The 23,416-nt window shown below is 36.1% G+C and overlaps 4 protein-coding genes across 5 annotated transcripts in view; 3 read left to right on the top strand and 1 right to left on the bottom strand.

The window, feature by feature from the left end:
• smg8 (SMG8 nonsense mediated mRNA decay factor) overlaps positions 1-1,808 on the top strand; it is a 7,304-nt gene extending 5,496 nt beyond the window's left edge. The window contains exon 5 of the mRNA XM_024266416.2: positions 870-1,808. Coding sequence (XP_024122184.1) covers positions 870-1,082 — 213 coding nt within the window. The 3' untranslated portion in view covers positions 1,083-1,808. The remainder of the gene's footprint in view (positions 1-869) is intronic.
• Positions 1,809-6,808: 5,000 nt separating this feature from the next.
• kcnj15 (potassium inwardly rectifying channel subfamily J member 15) lies at positions 6,809-11,167 on the top strand. Its single transcript, XM_024266179.2, has 2 exons — positions 6,809-7,020; positions 9,611-11,167. Exon 2 carries the CDS (start codon positions 9,658-9,660, stop codon positions 10,678-10,680), a length of 1,023 nt encoding a protein of 340 aa, XP_024121947.1. The 5' UTR covers positions 6,809-7,020; positions 9,611-9,657; the 3' UTR covers positions 10,681-11,167.
• A 2,063-nt stretch (positions 11,168-13,230) lies between these two features.
• On the top strand, positions 13,231-17,367 carry vps26c (VPS26 endosomal protein sorting factor C). Of its 2 annotated transcripts, none has more exons than XM_036215144.1 (8): positions 13,231-13,425; positions 14,207-14,350; positions 14,608-14,757; positions 15,559-15,639; positions 15,764-15,838; positions 15,926-16,073; positions 16,150-16,302; positions 17,045-17,367. In XM_036215144.1, exons 1-8 carry the CDS (start codon positions 13,369-13,371, stop codon positions 17,125-17,127), a joined length of 891 nt encoding a protein of 296 aa, XP_036071037.1. In that variant the 5' UTR covers positions 13,231-13,368; the 3' UTR covers positions 17,128-17,367. The 2 variants fall into 2 exon arrangements, with proteins under 2 accessions (XP_036071037.1, XP_024122571.1); XM_024266803.1 differs by having other exon boundaries at positions 13,233-13,425; positions 15,923-16,073.
• Positions 17,368-17,936: 569 nt separating this feature from the next.
• The window catches only part of ttc3 (tetratricopeptide repeat domain 3), a 28,159-nt gene continuing 22,679 nt past the window's right edge, over positions 17,937-23,416 (bottom strand). The window contains exons 35-46 of the mRNA XM_024266092.2: positions 22,107-22,253; positions 21,891-22,030; positions 21,741-21,809; positions 21,564-21,660; positions 21,352-21,455; positions 21,049-21,133; positions 20,166-20,267; positions 19,610-19,812; positions 19,428-19,542; positions 18,938-19,063; positions 18,644-18,736; positions 17,937-18,193 (exon numbers count right to left, since the gene is read on the bottom strand). Of these exons, the coding sequence (XP_024121860.1) occupies positions 18,083-18,193; positions 18,644-18,736; positions 18,938-19,063; positions 19,428-19,542; positions 19,610-19,812; positions 20,166-20,267; positions 21,049-21,133; positions 21,352-21,455; positions 21,564-21,660; positions 21,741-21,809; positions 21,891-22,030; positions 22,107-22,253 (1,392 nt within the window). The 3' untranslated portion in view covers positions 17,937-18,082. The remainder of the gene's footprint in view (positions 18,194-18,643; positions 18,737-18,937; positions 19,064-19,427; positions 19,543-19,609; positions 19,813-20,165; positions 20,268-21,048; positions 21,134-21,351; positions 21,456-21,563; positions 21,661-21,740; positions 21,810-21,890; positions 22,031-22,106; positions 22,254-23,416) is intronic.

Genomic DNA, 23,416 nt, shown 5'->3' with positions numbered 1-23,416 from the left:
CAACAAAATATATATTAAATGAGTCAAATAGTCCTGCAGCAAATAATTTTAGAGTAAAAAACTAGCATTGAAGAATTCAATTTAAATTAAATATTGAATTAAAACAAAAATCTGTACACGTGACTGTTTTTTTAATCGGACAAGAACAGAAATCTTTGTTTAATCTTCTCTAAAAGTAGATATAAATGTAAATAGTTGAAAACAACAGTTCTAGGAGGGAAGTGGTTTAAAACGTGTTTCAAAAAAAGATTAAAATTTCTTTTTTTTGGTGAATTATTTTTTTTTCTTTGTTTTTCCATTTTAGAGTTTACATCATAAATATTTTTTTTCCAATTATGTTTGAAGCTTTATCTTCTGTTATTAAATTTTTATTTCTTTAAATTATTTTAACCAATATTATTCACATTTATCCAGAAAAACATATATTTAATGAATCAAATTATCCTTTGATCTAAAAATTGTGGAAAAAGAAGCAGAATTTCGATCAGTTTCTGAAGACTCACTTCAAAGAAAGTTGTGTTTTTTGTGTTTTTAATATGTTCTTGGAGTATTTTCTCATGGCAGAGGACATATATAAAATAATTAACTTATAGTTTATTATTTATCACTGTAAAACTGGATAACTCCCACATAGCTCGCTGAGGCTAACTTACAGTCCCACCTACAACTCAGTGGCGAATTTCTAATAAACTCCTGCTGCTCTGCAAAAAATATGTCTTTAATTAAAATACAACTGGGGACGCTTTTAAGAAAATATACATCTGGAGACTTTAAATGTTAAAAGAAAAGCTAAAAATTCTACAGTGATCTGTAAACCCAGAGAGAGAGAAACTGAGACGTTGTTCAAATCTTTGTTCGCTCCTCTCCAGGTGCAGCCCGGTGCTCCTCCCTGTCCCGTCTTCCATCCCGAGCAAACGGACATCGTCTTGCCGCCCGACGGCCTCTGGGTGCTGCGTTTCCCGTATTCCTACGTAACGGATCGTGGCCCCTGCTACCCCCCCAAAGAGAACCAGCCGCTCAGCAACTACAAGGTGCTGCGAGGCATCCTGAGGGCCGCCACGTCTAATCCTCCCCCACAGTGAACTCTCCGTGATCTGAGCCGCAGCAAATGGGCTTAAGTGTTCCAGATCCTCAGGAGGAAGAAGATCTGCGGTCCAGCCGAGCGCCGAAGCTGCCGTCAGCAGTTTTAGCCTCAGATGATCCTTTCTAAGGTTCTGAAAGTCATTTGGAAGTCCTCTGTCTTTTTTTTCTTTTTTAAACTGAGTTGGATTGTTGAGATTCTAAAAACTGCTGCACACCTGTAGGTGACAGGAAGGTTTTCTGTTTGAAATGTTTAGAAAAAAACACCTCAAAGCACCTCTTTTTCTCAGCAGGTTGCTCATCAAAAGCTGCTGAGATGTGAAAAGTAATTTCAGCTTTCACTCATCTTTAAGGGGGATTTTAAACAACATTCAAATGTGACCAACCAGGAGGTCAGACAGATTTGCTCTGATTGGTCACAATACTCAAGTGAACTTTGAGTTTAAAATGTTTCTTCTAAGGAAATTCACTAATGTGTACCTCAGATGGATTAGTGCTTCATCATAAGTTTCTGAAAGGATGTTAATGTGATTAAACCAATAACCCTGAACCCAGTCCGAGTCTGTGTTCAAACTAGAAGTCACCCACTTTAAATAAAAATCAAATAAAATGTTGACATTTGACAGGTGTCACCAAGGATTTGTGATTTATTTAGTTGTGAAAAACAATTCCTAACGGATATCAGAAGAGTTTTTGTCATTCTGTAAATAAAAACAATATTTTCTATGCGCCTGGTGTTTATTTTTAGTGTTTCCCATAGATATAATAGAGAGTAGATCCCGCATCGACCGCTACTCCCTATTGGCACTGACGGGCCACGGGGCCGCCATCTTGGACCGGTTGCCCGCTCCACTTGATGTAATCTGCTTGACAGGCGCCACGAAGAGTTCTGGCGCTTTGTCAATGATTGCTCGCTGAATACTCAACTGATTTTCACAGTTTTTTTTATTTATTTTTTTTCTGCAAACATCAAACATGTAGCTATGATACAGTACACATGGCTTTGCATATTTTACCATTTATTGTGGGCTTAACAGTCATAGAATATACTGATATAGTTATAAGATGTGTATTTACCAAAATACTAACATATGAAGCAAAAACAGAAAAACCCCTCAGTTATTTCAATATATGACATATATACATTTTCATTATAATTTTTATTTATATATAATGTAGTCAGACATTTTAGAGAGAGAGAAACCAGGGACTATAATAAAGCCTAAAGAAGAAAGTGACTAACCATAAACCCTGATTACACATGTACAAAGTTGTTTTTTTAAATTTGGATTTGATTTATTTCAAACATGTAAAATGCTACAAAAAGGACTCAATGGAATCATCTTTTATAAATGAAAAGTCACAAACCAAATGCAATGAATTCATCTTTGAAAACAAGACAGCCAGAAGCAAATGCTAATTTACATGTTAATCTAGTAATTGAGAGTAAATGTTTTTAATCACATGTTTCTGTGTATTATAATATATTTTGAAATAACACGTTTTCAAATAAACTTTTTGCAGCTAAAAGTACTTGATGCTTTGCCTTTTGATCATCATATTGATCAAACATTTTCTTTTGCAGGTTCCAGTCAGTCATCAGGTGGATGTGGACTCATTGTTGGCAGTGATTCCTGAACAGGTTCAGCGTTATGTCTGCACATCGCTTCAGCCATTGTAGACAATGTGCTGGCATACATTTAAAACTCACCACTGAACTCTTTACTTATCTGTAAATTGGACTTCATTATTCATTCGTTGAAATATTCTTTAGCTGCTGTTCATTTCTAAAGCTCTGCTTGGTCTGTCTCCATCTTTTCTGAGGCAGCTTTTGCGTTTGTATTCTCCTGTGAACGACACCTGCTCTGCTGAATCAAAAATCAAACTCTTCACCTGGTTCTGTGTCTTCTCAATCTGCTGCAGCCAAAAAAGATTTTTGCACTTTTATTCAAAAACATCTTAGCAGCCATTCTAAAGATAACTGCTGCTCTTAAACAGTGTAAGGATTTTAGGGTTTTATACTTTTAGATGGTGTTTTTTTTCCTTATTCTATTTACATGCATGGATAAATAAAGGTTAAATTAAAAAAACACATTTCTGGTTTTATTGTCAGATAAAAACTGTCCTGTGAAGTGTGCTGTTCAAGCCCAGGCAGGTGCTGTGCCTTCATCCTTGGATCAGAGCTTCCATCTGCTTCAGCAGAAGAACAGAGATGTCCTCAGAGGACAGTGAAGGTCAGAACAGCAGATCATGTGATGCATCAGAACTCTACAGAGAAACGTGTCAGTGTATCCATAAAACACAGGTATACCACTCGGACTACCCTGAAGATTCAGAGTGCGGAAGAAGTTGTGCACAAAATGTTATTTTTCAAGGGTTTTAGTCATATTTTATTCACAACTAAATATTTCAGCATCTGTGGATGTCAAATGTCCTGTTCTGTGACGCAAGATTTGAAGAGTATTTCTTTAAGTTATTTCAGATTGAGAATGTTTGTCTAAAAGTTGTGGGGGAAGCTGCACAGACATGTCATTTGTCATTCTGCTACATCTTTTCTTTGGTTATAGTCATGATGGTGTTAATGTCTGTGTGTGTCTGTTTCCTTCAGGAGAAAATGTCTACATTGATGACCTTTATGTTGTGTCCACCTGGAAGGATCCCCAAGTTGACCTACTGCGTTTCTTGCCGGTACTATTTTGATGTTTTTTTTCTCCTGTGTGTGCATGTTTACTAATTAGTATCAATCCCTGTAGGAAACCTTCAGGTCAGAGGTCATGTGGATTTTTCCAGCTTGGAGCAGACAGACAGGTCAAGCTGACCACTACCTGCTTTGTGTGAGTGTCCTCAGTCTTTCTCGCTCTCTATGTGTGTTATTTTTTTCATTGGATAGAACAAAGTAGAGATTGATGTGTCGTGTTTTTGTGGACGATGATGATAACATCTTTATTTCAGACAATATTTATAGCTGAGAAACAGAAGCTCTTTCTGGACTCACTTCACCCTGATGGTTTTTGTGATGATCTCTACAGAACAATATTACAAACAAATAAACATTTGATTTGTGTTATTTGTATTCCCTGCAATACCAGGAGAATCTTTGACCGTGGCTAAAGAACTGGAAGAGACGTAGAGGTGTGTCAATGCAAACTTCTGAAAGCTCATTGAGTTCATCATAATGCAATTAAAAACTAGCAGGTGCATGTCCACTGTATTTATTTAAGTTCTCCCTTTTTCTTTTTCAGTTCTTTTCTCAGAATATGTCAGGCAGCTGCTGCTTCTTTTCATGCTGATGTGAGTATTTTCTTCTCATTACTTGATTATAATGTTTCAACATGCTAAAATGTATTTAACTTTTGAGGATGCTCTCTGCATCAGCACCTCGTCTGAAATGACATTCGGTGAAGTAAGTTTCCTCAGAAAGTACCACCAAAACACTAGTTGTGATAAAGATTATATATTTTATTTTCCTTAAAGCTCTGTTTATACTTCATCACATCAGTCTCATCCACAATCACCGCTCTAGTTCAGACTAATGCTTCTGGTTTTGCTTGAGACTGTCCACAAAACCTGCCATGAACTTCTGAGAGGTGTTTATACTTTTCAAGTGCTGCGATTGTCTCCAGCGTTTATTTTTAACATCTTCCTCACAGTCTTGCTGCGTTTGTGAAAGCGCAGACACATGAAAGGTGGAGGGGGACGTGATGTGCTCCTCCACTGAAGAGAGTTAGGCAATAAAAAGGTGAAAACAAAATATTTATCTTGGCAGTTGAAATGCTGGCTATTTTAATAACAAATTCAGATATACAAAAATTGAAAGTATTTGATGAGCAAATAGTAATTAGTCAACTTGCCGAGGACACCACAATTTTTCTCAAAAATCTGTTTATCTGCAGGTTTATATCATAGATATAATAGAGTTTAATCTCTATTATATATATATATATATATATATATATATATATATATATATATATATATATATATATATATATATATATATAGATAGGCTATATAACCAAAAATCCCCTTGAGTACATGAAGTTACATTACTTCTACGAGAAAGCGCATTTTCTGACATTTAAAATCCCCTTTGAGTTCACGTAGTTACATTACATCACCACCAGATGGTGCCATTTCTACCCTTATTTAAAGCTCGCCAGTGGTTTGTTTTAGACAAATTTAAGAGCTGAAATAGTTTACATAAAATGTGTACTATTTCAAGAGTGCCTTTTCTCCAAAGGCTCACAAAGTAAACTCTTCAACTTTCATGTTTTTGTGGTTGTTTTTGCAGAAAAAAGGGATTTCTTGAAGCTTTTAACCAAAGTTGGTACATCATATTTCCTTGTCTTAGTTATAAGGAGTGAATGAAACTTGCGCACCATAATCAGTCAGATAATTATACAACTTTCAGCATCACCTGCATTGTGTTTACACAGAAAAATGTTTGGTATTTCTGTGAATTTTGCAGAACTTCAAGTAATGAGGTAATAACCATGTGATTTCACAGCTTATTTAAGCCCACAGGCACACAAACCTCAGCTTAAGGAATGTGGACAGAAAGAGTTTGGTTAATGACAAAGCTAATGAGAATGACTCAAGGTCAATAGAAGCTTAAAGGGACATTTCACACTTGTTCTAACAGCTACTGCGTCCTCTGTGTGGAGTCAAACGTCAATGCCAAAAAAAAAAAAAAAAAACTCCAAAGTTTTGTTTATACTTTCGTCCTCCGTGTTCCAGTTTTCTGGTGACTTTAAGGCACTAAAGTTTGCTGTGATGTTTTAGTCTGACCTGCAGAAATTCTTATAAACCTTCTTTGGACCATATCTGTGAAAACTGTCATTTCAACCACAATTTCTCCACTCTGTTTAATAAACATTCTTGAAACCGTTTGACTAAAGTTTGACAAACATGTCTTTAATCCATCGGATATAGCAATTTTCCACCACGGTTGACAATTTTTTAGCTATTTGTTGTTGTGTTTTAATTCAACAAAATGTTTATTTTTTTTTAGTCCTGAATTCATTTTTAATGAATTTCTTAAGTTTAAATTTGAACTTAAGCATGTTTAATTTAGATAAATGCTTTGCATGTTTGAATTATAATTCATTTTAATTTAATAAATGCTATTTGCAAAACATAGCTTTAAGAACTTACATTCAGTGCAACCGATTTCCGGGTTTCGCAGCTTTCATTCCTCGTCTAACCAGAGAAGAAGCGTGTACACGATGCACCAAAAGAACAAAGACATGTATGACATCAAAGGGGGATGAGACGGACAAAAAATGCTTCATGCAGGACCAAGTAAAAATGTTCTTTGAAATCTGTAGCAAAAGAGAATTTACTTAAATTACAAAAAATGGGTGGTAGTATCATGGTTGGGGGCTACCTTCACAAACTACTGCTTACTTAGTTCTTAAATCTGTCTTAAATATCTATACTTTGTCCAAATATTGTTGTTGTAATAAATTGAATAAATAAACAAAAGTTTAAAATCCTGTTTATGTAAAAATAACATAGTTTTACAAATTCCACAAGTTCAGCATTTGTCTTTATTTAGTGAGACAGCTTCTTATTTGTAGTGACAGCAGCCGTTCTCCAATTCATGATTCCACTTCATGGTGTCCTTCAGGCAGCCAGTGCCAGCAGTAAATCTGGGTTTATGTGTAAAGCAACAACAACCATAAAGGGGAGAAACAAACTGGTCCCGGTTGAGGTGGGTGGGATAAAAACAGAGAGTTTTACAGCTCGGCTTTGTTTCTCTTCTCTGTTCACCGAGCGGCGCAGAGGAGTGACAAAGTTCAGAGCTAAGGACAAAAGGAGAAAGAAGACACTGAACTACTACTTTTTCTTGAGTAGTTTCAGTTTACATGTAGTTTTTGATACTTAAAGCAAGTAAAATCAAACATTTGAGCCTTTTTAAGGAAGGAGCTGCAGCTATATGTGAGTATAAAACATACTTATCAATAAATCTATGGTTACAGCGAGTATTCACAGCCTCCTGCAATGGTTTACGGCAAAGTTAACTTTCAACTTTCTAAATATTCTACAACAGGATGATACTTCACATTCTTCTCATAGTACAGGAACGCTTCTTTAAATGTCTATAGACTTTTTTCACATCATTGATGTGTTTTTTTTTATACTTTTTTACATTTAAAGGTATTATATTGATCTTCAAACCTTAGTATTAAAGCAAGAGGAAACACAACTAAATATTTTTGTTTCTGTGCATAAATTAAACTATCCAGATCTTATATTAAAATGACTAAAATCAGCACTTTGCATATTATTACTGGATTTGTTTTACTGTTTGAACATCTGTCTTTGAGTAGGAGATTATTTCATTTCCTACGATTTTGACGCTTCTTTCTTTTGCTTCTTTGTAAAGAACAAAAGCTCAAAACACTGATAAAAAGGTTGGCTTCTTTGAGCTGTTTTAAATGATTATTTGTTGTGTGTCATTTAATTTATGAGATTATTCTCTGTTGTATCGAAGCTTCTAAGAGTATGTAATCGAGATTTGTCATAATTTAACTCACAAGTGACGAAAAAAAGTATAAATAGACATAAAAAAATGTGCGTTTCTTGCCTTTGAGACAACCATGTTTTTCAAATTTATATTTTCTTTTAAATATTAAAATCAAAATTGGTGGTTTTGAGCTTTTATTTTGACATGCTAAACAATAAATGCAGACAGGAAGTTAAAGACGCCCTTAGCAAAAAGTAATTTATTTAAATGTACTACAAGTATTCTTAGTCTATGCTGAAAGTGAGGTTGAATATTTGAAGTTCACTTTTATATACTATCTATATATTTTAAGCTTAAAATGTTACAACTTGTCCTGAAGAAGTATTCAGTTAGTATACTTACCACACAACACTAGCTATACTTATACCCAAGGATACTTCATAAAATTAAACTTCAAGTGTATTATCTTTTGTTGAGGTACAGCTACTAAAATAGAACCTCCTAAATTCTATATGTGAGTTTTTTGAAGAAAAAATAAACTGAATATTTCAAAGATCCATGCATCTTTAGACAGGGGTTTCTGTATAAATCTGTTAGTTGGCAAAAGTATCCCTCTGTAACTTACCTAGTACACTTGAAGTTTACTTAATAAAGCTTGAGTATAAATATAGCATGTATTCTATGTGAATGTAGTGCAAGATGTGTACTAACTGAATACTTCTTCAGGCTAAATTGGAACATTGTTAGTTTATAATACAAACATAGTATATACAAAGTTAACTTAAAGCATATATGAGTGGTGTAGCAAGTACACTAACTAAATACTTCTTCAGACTAAAATGCAGGATTTTAGAATATATACTGTAGCTAGACAGTATATAGAAAGTAAACTTTAAGTATACTGCATCATTTCAAGTATAAGTATCGTTTAAGTATACTTGTAGTACACTTAGACTATTGTTGTGAGGGTAAAAAAAGTAGTACATTTAAAGTCTATTTTAGTAGAACATGTAGTTTAAGAAGTTTACTAACTGAATACTTCCTGATTAAATAGAAACATTTTAAGTTTAAAGGTGTATGAAAAGTAAACTTTAAGTATATTGTATCACTTTTAGAATAACCATTCTTGTAGTACACTTAAAGTAACTACTTTTTACTAAGGGTGAGGAAAAAGAACTACACTTGAAGTCTATTTTATTAAGTATACTTAAATAGAAGTATAGCTTTCACACTGTAGAGCATGTAATGTAGGAAGTATACTAACTGAAAGTTATTTCTGACAAAATGAGAACATTTTAAGTTTAAAAGTATATAAAAAAGTAAACTTCAAGTATCTCGCCTCATTTTTAGCGTAGACTAAGTGTATTTGAAGTACACTTAAGTAGAGTATTTTATGCTAAGGGCTTAAACTTTTATAGAAAGAAATGTGGTTTAATTTTTTTAATTTATGTTTTATTGTGACTTTACATTTTTTAAGTTATAGACATTAAATTTAAGGGTATGTGTATTTTTTCTTAGTTTCATACTGTAAAATTCTCAATACGATTGCGTTTCCTTCCAGTAGCTCAGATGATCTCTAACCCCGTAGAACACGGACGTGACCTCCATTCTCACACTTTTAAGGATTTCTTCCAAGTTGTCATTTGACCTATCAAGTTTTTCCAATCTGAGAGATCCATATAATTAATGATCACAAAGTTTTAAATTTCTAAAAAATGTGTATGGTTCATTATGGACTGAGACTTCTTGAAGTTTTCAAATGACATGATAACATCTCCAGTAGATCTAATCACTGTTTACCATCCCTGCATGAGCACAACACGTCTCCCACTATTTCCAATGCTGGTAATGATTAACCCTTCACTTGTTAATTAAAAACCTTTCTAGTTACAGCTTCACAGGTTTGCTAAATATAGGGACAGTAAAAAGTGTAAAGTAGTCATCAAGGTCAACATTAACAACTTAGTCCATTAATTTTTCCCTGGTAAAATTCCACAGCTGTTATGTCACAGGTGTTTTGTCTCTGGTGTAAATCTTATCCTGTCTGTGTTTTTCTGGCAGCTCTCCAGTCTTCTCTCAGAGAAGTAATTAGTTTGGCTTGAAGCAAAATGGGCAACAAAAGATTAAAAGTCCAGAGAAGAATTGTGTCCAAGGACGGCCACAACAACGTCAGGATCGACAACGTGGAGAGCATGGTCCAGCTGTACCTGCATGACATCTGGACCACAGTGGTGGACATGAAGTGGCGCTACAAGCTGACCCTGTTTGCCTCCACCTTCGTCATGACCTGGTTTATCTTCGGGGTCTTCTATTTCTTCATCGGCATGGGGAACGGAGACTTTGACGCTTTGCCGAACTCCAACCACACGTCGTGCGTGATGAACGTGGAGACTCTCACCGGAGCCTTCCTGTTCTCTCTGGAGACGCAGACCACCATTGGCTACGGTTTTCGTCACATCTCCGAGGAGTGTCCTCTGGCTATCTTCACTCTCGTGGCTCAACTGGTCATCACCGGCCTGGCCGAGATCTTCGTCACGGGAGCCTTTCTGGCCAAACTGGCTCGACCCAAAAAGCGAGCAGAAACCATCAAGTTCAGCTACAACGCAGTGATCTGCAAACGCCAAGGCAAGCTGTGTCTGATGGTGAGAGTGGCCAACATGAGGCGGAGTCTGCTGATCCAGTGCCAGCTCACAGGAAAGCTGTTCCAGTCCAACACCACCGAGGAGGGCGAGAAGACTCAGATCCACCAGAGATCTGTTGACTTCTACATGGACTCCAGTGGGGAGTGTCCCTTCCTCATCCTGCCGCTCAGCTTCTACCACATTCTGGATGAGAAGAGCCCACTGGCAGGACTGACGTCCGAAAACCTGCACACACGAGACTTTGAGCTCCTCGTTACCCTCAACGCCACCATGGAGTCGACGGCGGCCACCTGTCAGAGCCGCACCTCCTACACGCCTCAGGAAATCCTGTGGGGCTACGAGTTCAGGCCGGTGCTGTTCAACACCGCCAGCGGTCGCTATGTGGCAGATTTCAACTTTTTTGACGAAGTTCAAGTGAGCAACGATCCACCCTTCCTCAGCAACAACAAGGAGAAGATGAAAATAGAAGAGAACTATAAGAGAGAATGAAGAACACAATAGTCATCTTGATTTATGGAATTAGTGGGACAACTGAACAAAACTGCATAGAAAATAAAATTTTTCATTTTTATCAATTTAAAAAACTCATTTTCCTTTAAAAATACTTTGGAGTTTATTTCAGATTTTCCAAGGAACTTAGAGAAATCCTCCCTCTTAAGTGTGTTTTTTATATTGTATTTGTCTTCTATGTGGATCACAGTTTTTTTGTTGTTGTATGTGTTCTGACTCTTAGCTGCAAGTAGTCTATAGACCTACTAAAAGTGAGGCAGTGTACTTTAAGTTTTTACTATCTATAGTCTACACCACATGTGTCAAACTAAAAGCCCGGGCGCAGGATCCAACCCGCCGGGTAATCATATCCCTCCAGATCATTTTATTTTATTGTTACTAATGGCCCAATGTTATCTTGTTTTTTTTTTTTTTAAGGCTGTTTTGGAGTTAGACTAATATTTGCACGCTAACAGTTTTGGCTAACTTAGGCTCTTTTTTTCAGTTTTTTAAGGATATTTTGAAGTTTAGCCATTTTTTTCAGCTACATGCTTTGGCTAACCTAAGTTTTTTTTTGTTTGTTTTTTTCGGCTAATTTAACAATTAGCAAATATTTTAGCTAACTATCAGCTTCAGCATTTTTAGCTATCAATTTCAGCATCTTCAGCAGCCAAATTCAGCTTACTGCATTCACACTAGCATTATTGCAGGTAATCCAACATATCTATTTTCTCATTATGTTAAAAAATTATGGTTTTAAGGTTTCAAAAAATGTTTATCCTGTTCGGCCTGCAACCTAAGATGTGTTTTGGATTTGACACCCCTGGCCTATATGTTGTAAACTTAAAATGTCAGATTTAACCTGAAGAACTGTTCAGCTATACTTCCTTAACTACATGTAAATACTCAAATATACTTTACAAAAAGCTTCATGTGCACTACTTTTAGCTAAGGGTTTAAAAAAAAAAAATTTTCAGCTGTAGTAGCTTTGGTAAATGTTATAATGTCTGAACAAAAAGGCTACTTGGCTTAATCTGGTTGCTCAGGGGAAGTCACTAATGGTTATGATGTGGTGTTTTAGATGTTTTTTTTTTCTTTTAGTGAAATAAAGACTATTGTTACTGTCTCGTTTTTTCTTTTTTCATCACCTTTCTTTTTTCAGGACACTTGAGATCTCAAGATCACTGAAAGGTGATTTGCAAAGTCCAAAAGGACTATTTTATTCTGAAAATCAAGAGTTCCTCCCAGCCCTTTTCTTTCCTGTCTCCCACAGAGATGTTCTGTGTTATTCATGTAAACTAATGTGATGTTTCTGCATAACGGCAATAAAAACTCCATATTTCCTCAATAATAACACCCGAAAAACAGAAGTTGATTTTTTAAATTGATTTAAGAGATTTTAACGGAGCGATATTGTCTTAGTGCCTCCAGAATGTCATGATTTTTTTCATCTTAATGTTACTATTAAAACATATTTCTCCACTCTAGATATGACAATAATTAAAATTGAATTTAAGTCAAAAATTTTAAGCTGAAGGCTTTTGGTTGATAGAGACAGAATGATCGTTGAGTATGATTTGGCAAAATAAATAAATGATTGTCAATAGCTCAAAAAACATAGATACATGAGATGTGTAATCAAGAGTAAAAAAAAGTAATTTTCATGATGTGGTGATTCAGGGTCTCCTTATAATAATCACAACTAAGCTCTAAGACTTATTTTATGAATCAGAACCAGCATAACTGGGCTGCACAACTTTAACTTCAAATAGTTAAGTTAAGGTTGAAACATGAATCTCTAGTTTCTGATTTTCTGGAATGATTTTTACTGAGATTTGATCTGAATTCTGATAATGGGGATTACATCACTGAAAAGAGAAAGTTGGAGCTTTTTGAAGGACACAACAGAATGAGCTTGCAGTTCTCCTGTCTCAATTGTGTTCATTTTCCGCTTTTGTTGTGGCAACATTGTGGAGCAGCCATTGAGCTTAAACTGACTGGGGGCACTTGTGTGTGGTCCAAACAATCTTCCAGAACAAAAAAGACCTCAAGAAATAAAGCTTAGATTGACATACATTTAAGCCTAGATACGACATGAGATGGAATTTATTTTTTTAAAGAATTTTAAAGAGATTTAAGATCTTTCTTTCATACTCGAAAGGAAAGAAAAGGACAACTGACGCAGTTTTAAAAAATGTGTTTAACCCTTGATGCCTGAATTTACTTATGGCTATGGAAAAAAAATCACTCATAGTTTTACTTCTGTATAGACGCTAATTTAAGGTCAATTTGAAGCAGAAGTTTTAATTTATTTTTGTACAAATAGATGAGGGGGTTAATAACAAATATTTAAATGACTTAGAGAAGGTACCAACTAATAGAAACTATTATATAATTAATTAAATGTATATAATGAAATTTAATTTATATTACATCTAAATCAGATCGATAAAAAATACAAAACAACAACAATTTATAATTGATTCTAAGTCTCAGTCCTTTATTTTGAAAGTTTCCACAAGTCTTCCGGATTCAGCGGAAGTTGGAATCTTATGTTGTAGTGGTTGTAGTATGTTACCGGAAGTATACCTGTAAACAACAGTGAGAAAATTCTAAACTGCTTGTGTTTGTTACATCAAGTGGTAGAAACGTGGAATATCGGTAAATGCTTGTCTAATCTGCTCAGACATGAGCGTCTCTTTGGATATTAAATTAAAAAGAGCCAACAAGGTGTATCATGAGGGGGTAAGTAGCTAAATTACCACCTTTGTTTTTGGAATTCAAGGTTTAGCTAGCAATAACTTCCACTAATAACCAGTAATCTTTCTTCGAATTGTTGTAAAACAATCTAATGCCGCTTTAAACTGTATAAAAGCACATAAATTAGCTAGCATCGTTGCTGTCACGTGACCACCGTCGAACTCGTGATGGGTTTCTAAGATTCTGTCCACCTCAGACTTGGTTTTGCTAATTAGCATGATCTATCTGTCGACATAAACAAAGAAAATCAATATTTCTATATTAATTTATATTTAGTAGCAATTCTTCCAGTTTTAAAGCTTAACGTAAAGTGTCTTTTACGGACTAGCAGCAGATCAGAGTTTGACTTTCACCACTAAACAACATCTTTCCTGCAGACATCACTCCTTTGTTGCTATCTTTAAATCACATAACTGTTTAATGAAGTTAAGAACAGTACGAGACGAAGTTAAGTCACAGTAGAAACTGTTTAATGAAGTACCTCTGAGTATTTTCTAAATCTCATTGTAAATATGTAATTCAATAATTTCCTCCAAAGTGGAAACAATTAAAAATACCAATATGATTATAAGATTTATGTACTGATTTGTTATCTAGCTAATAATAAGTAAGTTATTGAATTTATTATGCAACATTTAACATCAAGTGTGTGACCAAAAATACAAACTTTGCATCCAAATATGGTCACTTTGTAAGGTAAATAAAGCAAACATTTCTGGTATTTGTTCCTCTCATAAGTCACCTCAGAAATAATGTGTTGGTGCAGGAAACTGTGGCTGGTGTCGTCATGTTGTCGTGTAAGGAGGCCATGCAGCATCACGGCATTTCTCTGAGCATGGAGGGGATTGTGAACCTGCAGCTGAGCTCCAAGAGCGTGGGTGTCTTTGAGGCTTTCTACAACTCCGTCAAGGTGAGCACAGGTGATGATGGGTGATGCAGGAGCCATATTTTATCTTTCACATTTATCGGAGGGGTTTTTATGGTTACATCTGGAGTTCTGGAGATTCAACTCTTGTATCCAAAATCATCAAAAGGTATTAAATCACTTTAGGGAAACTAAGTGATTGTCGCACACTCTGCGACTTTATCAGACACTTCTTTTTAGCTAAAGATGTAAAATAAAGGCTCCGGTTCTCATAGTAACCACCAGGCTATAATATTCTGCAGCCCATCCAGCTGATCAACAGCAACATCGAGGTTGCCAAGGCTGGAAAAGTCCCTGGAGGTAAAACTGAGATCCCCTTCGAGTTCCCTTTGCACACAAAAGGCAACAAAGTGCTCTATGAGACCTACCATGGCGTCTTTGTCAACATCCAGGTCAGTATGACCCATTTTTCTTAATTTTTTGTCTGAAATACAATTAATTCAGAACATAGACACACATCATTGCTAGAAGAATCCGACTTAGAGTGCAGTTATGGAACTGAGGCTGCAGTGGAGAAGCAGCTTTGATGGGTTGAAGCTGAATATGTACAGAATCCATTCTCCTGGATCTCAAGTTAAACCAAAGTTTGGTTTCTGAAACCTTTCATGTGCGGCTCCGAACTGTCTTTATGTGTAAATAAATACAATGTGAAATGTGTTATGGAAGCAGATATTTACTTTTTTTTTTTATTTTTTTTTTTTTTAAAGACCCACTGATGAAATTTATGTTTTTAACATGTTCGTGTGGAATTTTTTTCATGAAGGAGGACCTAATTTAAGAAAATTAAGCTTAAAACTGCATTTTTGAGTATTTCCTTATTCAAATCAATGTGAATCAGGAGCAGATCAAAAATGTAAGTGAAAAAGAGCATATTTGTGGTGCAGAAAACGTGGTGGGCAGGCCCCCAACTTCATGTTCCGTTCCATTCTGATGCATCCACTTGTAAATAGATCCATGAACATCTTTTTTTTTCCTTGTCCGAGCTGGCTTAAAACTACTCTAATATTGCTACTCCTGCCATTCTCCAGAAACTATCCTAGTAAACAAGAGGTTTTTAATTTTTTTTTTAGATAAAAATAGTATAATCATAATTAAATGACCACTTGAAAGGCTTGTACAATACACTAAAAGATGATCGGAGTGATGCTAAATAAACTATAAGATTCCCTGGATGTTTTCTGTTTTCCCTCCAGTATTCTCTACGCTGTGATCTGAAGCGCTCCCTGCTGGCCAAAGATCTGAGCAGGACCTGTGAGTTCATCGTCCACTGTCAGGTGAGGAAACGGGACGCTTTCAGTTTTGGGGGGAAATTGCTTTAACTTTTCTTTTGCTCTCCATATCTTATGTTGCTGCTGCAGAACCAGAAGCTCTAACAAACTGTTGATCTTTGATTTTCAGCCTCAGAAATCTAAAGTTGTTCCCACTCCGGTCAACTTCACCATCACTCCTGACACCCTGCAGAACACGCGTGAAGTCAGAAAATACTCGTTTATTAACACCCTCTTTTATCTTCAAACACGTCTTTAAATGATGAACTTGTGCTTTTTTTGTCTTCAGAAGAGTTCTCTACCGAAGTTTCTCATCAGAGGCCATTTAGACGCCACCAATTGTGTGATCAGCCAACCGCTGACGGGAGAGGTGGTGGTGGAGAACTCGGAGGTCCCCATCAAGAGTATTGAGCTGCAGCTCGTTCGGGTGGAGACCTGCGGTGAGCTGGTGTTCAGCCGAGGATGAATCTGGCGGCTGTGGGAGAAGTGGCCTCATGTTCTTCCGTCTTTGTTCAGGCTGTGCTGAAGGTTACGCCAGAGACGCCACAGAAATCCAGAACATCCAGATAGCTGAAGGTGATGTCTGCCACGGCCTCTCCATCCCCATCTACATGGTGTTTCCTAGACTGTTCACCTGCCCCACCCTGGAGACCACCAACTTTAAAGTGGGTCAGTAAACACACCTCACTTCAGAAGAGTTCATCTTGAAGCATTTTAGGATTCATATACTTTGTTCATATAACTTTGTTATGGCGATTGGTTAAAATTACACTCCAACTTTACTTTTATTTATTGTAAAACCGTTCCTAATGGTCTTTTAGATATAATTATAGTTTTTAGCCAAAATCCAAAAGCCTGTCGTTTTTTTTAAACAAGCTAACTTTGGTTTAGCAAAAAAATAAAAATAAAAATAGTGAGCAAATTTAAAAACAAACAAGGAAAAATATGTGAATGGAGGAAGACTGAACCAGCAACTAATTTTTAACTTTACATCAAAACATTTTACCATGACTAAAGTTACATAATTTAGAAGATATTTGTGGATCAACAGTAAACTTCAAGCTAAAATAAAAAAAATAATTTGATCTGTGTTTTTTTTTTAAGATTCACTGTTAAAGACTGTTACAAGCTCCCTGATTTAAGAAGCAGCTTTGAGGCAAATCTGTAGAATTCTATTCAGTTACTCGTCATCTTATATTTTCCAATTTTCTGTGAAAATTAAACTTGATGCTATAGAAACACAAAGAAAAAAACCCTACAAGTGAATCTCAGTAAATTGACAAAATCTAAAGACAGAAGTTCTGCTGTTGTACTGCCCCCTTGTGGCCTTCTTGAGTTGTTGACATTTTAATGGTTTTTGATTAAATCTCTGTAATTTCTTATCCAGATTATTTTGTTTTTTGTCTTCCAGAGTTTGAAATCAACGTCGTTATTGTGCTTCATGACGATCATCTGATCACAGAGAATTTCCCCCTAAAGCTTTGCAGAGTCTGAACATCTCGCCTGAATCCACAATGGAGATTCTGGATCTTTAGCAGGAAGTTCGTCCTGACTAAATCCAAAATGAAGAAAACTTTGAAGAGACATTTTTCTGTCATTCCACTTTGTGACTTCAAATGTGCAATAGTGATAAATCAGCACTTCAAACTGCAAATGTTTGAAATACTTCCCTAATTTTTTACGTTTTTTTGTAAAGAGCAAAATAAACTTTAACCTGCAAGACTCTGAAACGAAGCTCATTAAGTTTGACTGAACATCCTTATTAGAGAACCAAACTATAAAGTACTATTTTAACCAGCATAAATTATTCCACATACAAAATGTACATTTGGATTTCGGTTCCTCTTTCCCATTTTGTCTTCATGCAACTGCAAAAAGTCTAAAATGTAGAAATCTTTGCATCTGCAGACCATGTTTATAAAATATATTGTGTGAAAAATACAGGTTACCAAATAAAAAGATCAAAAAGTTTTTAAAAGTTTCCGGAAGATAAATCAATTTTTTCTTTGGAGTGAATCTGTAATCTTTAAAGAAACTTAAATTATTAAAAAAAGACATTTGGTCAGAAGAAATCTGAATCTTTAATTACTGTTTTTCAAGCAAAATTACAACATTTAAATGAATACTTCTTCATCTAATTTTTTTCTAGTTAGAGAAAAAGGAAAAAAAAAACAGTGACCAGATAGTAAAACAATAAAAGGAAAACACGTTATCCAATAAAATCTTTTTTCCAGCAAAAGCTACACTAAAATCTCAATGTTTTTACAAATTTGGGTGAAGATTTTTACCACAGTCACATAAAATTGAAGCTTAACGGTTTATTTGTGCACTTTGGTAAGTCGGCAGACACAGTTCAACATTTTAATGATTAAAAAAAAAAAAATCTGCTTTTAATTAAATGATAAAAAAAGAAACGAAGTTAGATGGGAAACAAAGAAAGATAAGACTCTTAGAGGGCTAGGTGTCTTCTGCCGGGCAGCTTGGGGAAGTCATCGGTCAGCAGGGCGTGCGTCCTGCAGGTGGGACAGGTCCTCTGCTCCTTCAGCCAAGACTTGATGCACTGAAGCAACAGAATGCAGAATTAAAATATTAGCAGCAATATGGGGTAAGATTACTGTCAAAATTAAACGTATGTGCATAGAGAAAGTAAAATAAAATATAGTTTTAGGTTTTAAAAATGACTTTCCTTTGTCTTGAATACTAAAAGTTCGTCTAGGGGTACCATGATATCAAGTCATAAAACATCAATCCAACACAGTGCACGTGCATAATGACTACCACAAAAGATGGAACATCAGGGATTAAAGATGTCTCCAGAACGACTATTTTATTATTTAGCTTTATTTTAAAAATGATTTGTTAATGCTAGTCTTTGGTCGCAACAAACCTTTATGTCACAGCATTGAGATCAAAAGAGAGACAGTAGTTGGTCAAAAATAATTCAACTTGAACGTGCGTGGTGTGAATGCAGCTCAACGCCGTAGAGACGGTGCTGAAAACCTCCGCTCACCTCTGTGTGGAAGCTGTGTCTGCACTCCAGCACCGACGTGTCATCCGGGTCCATGTCCTCGTGGCAGATGATGCACGGATCCTCGACGTTCAGCTGCAAAAACACAACCGGCATCAGCAAAACATTTACTGCAGACTTTCATTGAGATTGTCAAACTTAATTCTCCAAAAAAACTTTAGGTTTAAGAGACAAAAAGGAGAAATTCTAGATTTGTGTCTTAATTTAGATAAAAGATTTGATCTCCTGAGACTTTCAGATTTGCCTTTTTTATTTCAGTTGAGCGGCAGGACTCACCGCTTTAGAACCCGGAGCCCTCTGTGACCTGACAGGCTGCCAAACCGTGGAGTGGGTCAGCAAAGGTGGAGTGTGAGCCGGACTCCCGCGACCAACAGCATTCGCCTTGGCGGCGCTGAGCTTATCCTGAGAGAGGAGGCGCAACAATGTGAATCATGCAGGAGGATATCATGTTAAAAACGTCCTCAGACCCTCTCTGATGATGTTCTTGTGCCATTTTTCTTACGGAGGACATATAGAGAGAAAATTAGGCTTAAAATGGTATCGTGAATCAGGAGCAGACAAAAAGATGTAATAGGAAAAATGACTTATTTTTGTAGAACATTTGCAAATTTATCAAAAGATGATCAAAGTGGGTCTTTAAGGACTAGTACTTTCCAAAGCAATAACAAAATCGTTCTAAACTTTATTATTTTTTACGTTAAAATAAGAACTGGGTGAACACAGAAGGATTGGTTTTGATAAGTAATAAAACTTGAAACTTCCTTACCTGGTGGTCCAGGATCAGCTGGGCCACCCCACTGACCATGTCCTGCAGCGTCATGTTGTTCAAGTTCCCACCTCTGGTTGTTCTCAGCTCCTGGATGAACCTCAGCAAGTCCGGCCTGAAGCAACGAGAACGTGAGCCCCTTCGCTGTGACGCGGCTCGTCCTCCTGAATACTTCTACCTACTTGGAGTAGTGCGGGAACATGGCGGTCAGGCTCTCCATGGCTTTGTCAAACACGCTGCTGTGAGAATCCAACTTCCTGTTGGGGAGTTTTTTCTTCGACGGGGGGGCCGCGGCCTCGGCTGCAGCGGCGGAGCTCTGGGTGGAGGCGGAGCGGGAGGATGGACCCGTCGCCTGAGGAACAAATACTTTGGCTGCTGCAGAGAGCTGCCACATTCACACAAATGGGTCAGATTAAATAATATATAGAATAATCCTGTTATCTACATCATACATCACCAAACAAAGCAGTTTCCTTACAGATTTTCAAAGAAACATTCCAATCATCTTTTTATCAAAAGCGTTTCCAGGGGTCTTTTATTTATGATTATGCCGATTTTAGCCAAAATCAAAAATTTGTCATTTTCTAGGACAGCTTCTGCAGAGCAGCAGGAACTTATTCATGTATTTTCTACATCACAAGATCTTTTTCAAACTACATTTTTTCATCTGTGAGGGTCTTTTAAATACAATTATGGAACAACGTCTTGATCTTGTTCCAAAGGTCATGTGACACTCACTGGTTTTGATGGAGCTGCAGCTTCAGGCTGGTTACTGTTGTGGTTCTGGGGCTTCTCACTTCTTATGTTCTTCTGTTGATCAATCAGCTCCCGGTAATGTTTCTAAAGGAGTAGATGGAAAAAAAAAAAGTCATTCTGTTGGTCCGAAAAAACAATGTACTAAAATAATTTTCCACATATTATAACCCTTACATAAATTGGTTAAAGTTTTACAGTTCTGATCAATAATCTGACAAGAAAACAGCTTCTCTACACACCAAGAATCTGTAAAAACCTTGATATTTAGAACAGGATGAGAAATTCTAACAAACAAATGATGGCGTCTCATTTTGGTACAGATGATCGTACAACATCAGGAGGATCTGATCGTTTTTCTGACTTGTAATTACTTTAGAATCAGAATATTTTCTATTGTCATTACAACAGTGGAATGAAACAAAAAAAAAACGAAAAGACAAGTTCGCAAAACAGAGAACATTCATGCAATATAGACATAAAAAAGTGAGTAAATATATTAAAATAATCAATAAAAAGGAGTAAAAAAAGAAAAAACAGGAATGCAAATCCTTACAAGGGTAGAGAATATATTTATATGTCATTATTGGAGTGTGGCTCGTCACATCATATCAGACAAGGGAGTGGGTTGTTTTCACCTTAAAATTTTTGCCGTTTTAACACTCAATCCAGACTCTTTCAGGGCAAAGATTGATCATATTTCGTCTTTACATAACTCCTCATTCATTGTTTTTTTTTTTAACACTAAGGATATTTTTTTATGTTATAGTTTATTTAATAGGGACAAATAAAATAAAAACTATTGATATTTTTGAATTCCAGCTCCAAACCGCCTCACTTTACCCCCAGAAAGAAGCGGTTTCAGTACCTGGGCAGCAGAAATCTTCTTCTCCGCTTCTTTGATGTTAATTTTGCACTCCTCCCTGATCACCTCCAGACCTTTGTTTGGGAATCTGTAAGAATAAAAGCTCAAATGAAAACACTTCCCTTTCTTTTGGACTGGGTAATCACATTTTAGCACCTGAGGGTAAGGGTATTTTAAACTAAATTTCTTCTAAACTATTCTTTTTCTGCAGGATTTGGCTCCAAGCTTCATTACAGACCAACTTTATTTATAGCACTGATGGAGTTTTCTTCACACAGCTTGTTAGAAGGACCAGAAACTCCTCACCTGTGAATGACCTCGTCCAGTTTAGACAGCAAAGTCCTGCTGTCCGTCAGCTCTCTGTGGAGTCCAGTCAGCTTCTGATCTCTACTGATTTCAGCCAAAACCAGCTGAAGGAGCACAAAAAGCACGTAAAAATTATGTTCTCATTCTGGAAACCAGTTCATAAGCTTCTTAAACATGTCTCAAAACACTGAATGGATTGATGATGGAGTTACCTGAGCGGTGTGAGACCTCCGAGCGGCTGAGGTGAGCAGGGTTTGGCACCGCTTGATCTCATCTTCCAGACTCATCTTCTGTGCTGCAGACTGATTGCTGAAGAAACAAGTGAAGACGTTGTTAAATGTAAATAACTCAGAAGAGACTCAAGGAAACACATTTTGATCACAGCTCACCTCAACTCCAGGAAATCCCTCAACTTGCTGTCATAAGTCTTTTTGTTCTCCTCAACTTGCTTGGTGAATCTGAACAAACCGTTAGAAACGATCACCATCACAGTTTCCATCAAAAGAGAGTAGACACCTTCACAAATGTTTCCATCTTACTTGACGTGTTCCTCTATCAGCTGCTCTTTCTCCACCTTCAGAGCCTTCAGAATCTCCTGGTTGGCCTTCTTCTCCTGCTGGTCCTTCTTCAAGTCTTCCTCCAGCTTCTGCTGGAACATCGCCAGCTCTTTGTGGGTCACCTGGACAACAGCAGACAACCTTTAACAGATGCTGTCATGTGAAAGAGTTTCAGGTGTATATGAAAGGAGGACTCACCTGAATGTTTGTCGTTATCTTCTTAATTTCCTGCTCACATAAAATGATGTCTTCCTGGTTTATCGGTTTGGCTTCAAGGTTATTCGTCAAATCTGAGATCTGCTGCTGAAGCTGAGCGTTGTGCTTCTCTGTTTTATTGATGTCACCCTGAAAAACAAGGTCAACAGAGAAACGCTTTAGGAAAATAAAATGTACACAATAAACATTTTATCCAAAAATGATCCAAAAACAATTTGTTCTGTCCCTCTCCGACCTTTTGATTCATTTTTAAATTGTTTACGGTGGTCTTTTAATTACGATTATACTGTTTTTAGCTGAAATCAAACTGATGTTTTCTAGGACAGTTTCTGCAGAGTGGCAGAAGATCATTAGGATTTTTTCTTCTGGAGTTGTGGGCGGGCTTCATTGGCGTGGAACAAGCCCGCCCCCCTTCCCGTCCCTGTTAAGATTTTAGCAGCCCGCCCCACATTTTTTACATCACAAATAAGCTTTTAAAAAAAAATATTTGTCTGCTCCTGATTCAAAATGATTTGAATATATAAATACTCAAAAATGCAATTTTAAGTTTAATTTTATAAATATATATATATCATAAGAAAAATGCAACAAGAACAAGCTAAAAACATTTTTTATCAGAATGGCTCCTTGAAGAAAAGGAATAAAGAACAAAAACAAAACTAAATGTTTCTGGAAGTTCAACCAAACAGAAACACTGTGATGGAGATTCTCATTTCTTAATGAAAAAGTCATACAGTAACAAACTTAAGTCTAAAGTTTAAAAATGTGACATTTAAAAAGAAATAAATGTACTTTCCCAACTAACAGCAAAATATTTTCCATTTTTAAAAACTGTATGTGTAAATAAAATATCAAACTTTAAAGCAAAATCTTGTTTGTATCAGAAATATCAAAAGATAACCTCTAAAAACAAAACATTAAGATGACAGTTTTAAATGTCAGATCCTGACCAGCAGGTGGCACTAAACTGGGTCAACTTTAGTTAAAATGTTCCCTTTGAAAGAAAACTTACAATGACCAATTACTGTTCATGGATCATTGTGGTAAAATAATTTTACATTTCTGTAAAAAGTTGTTCTTTTATTGAAAAAAAAAAATAACTTTGACAAACTTTGGTTAATTATCTACATTTATTTACTATTTCAGAAGTGAAGAGCCATCGTGAATCAAATTAAACAAACTATTTTAAGTTCAGTTAGGCATAAATTAATAGCTTATAGCCTGAGATTTTTCCCCCATCATGATTTAGATACATCTATTATATAACATGAGTATTGAAATAAATTTTTTTA

The sequence above is a fragment of the Oryzias melastigma genome, linkage group LG14, assembly GCF_002922805.2.
Source record: "Oryzias melastigma strain HK-1 linkage group LG14, ASM292280v2, whole genome shotgun sequence".
Taxonomy (NCBI): domain Eukaryota; kingdom Metazoa; phylum Chordata; class Actinopteri; order Beloniformes; family Adrianichthyidae; genus Oryzias; species Oryzias melastigma.
Note: the sequence above shows the minus strand (reverse complement) of the source record. Positions and strands in the feature narration are given on the sequence as shown.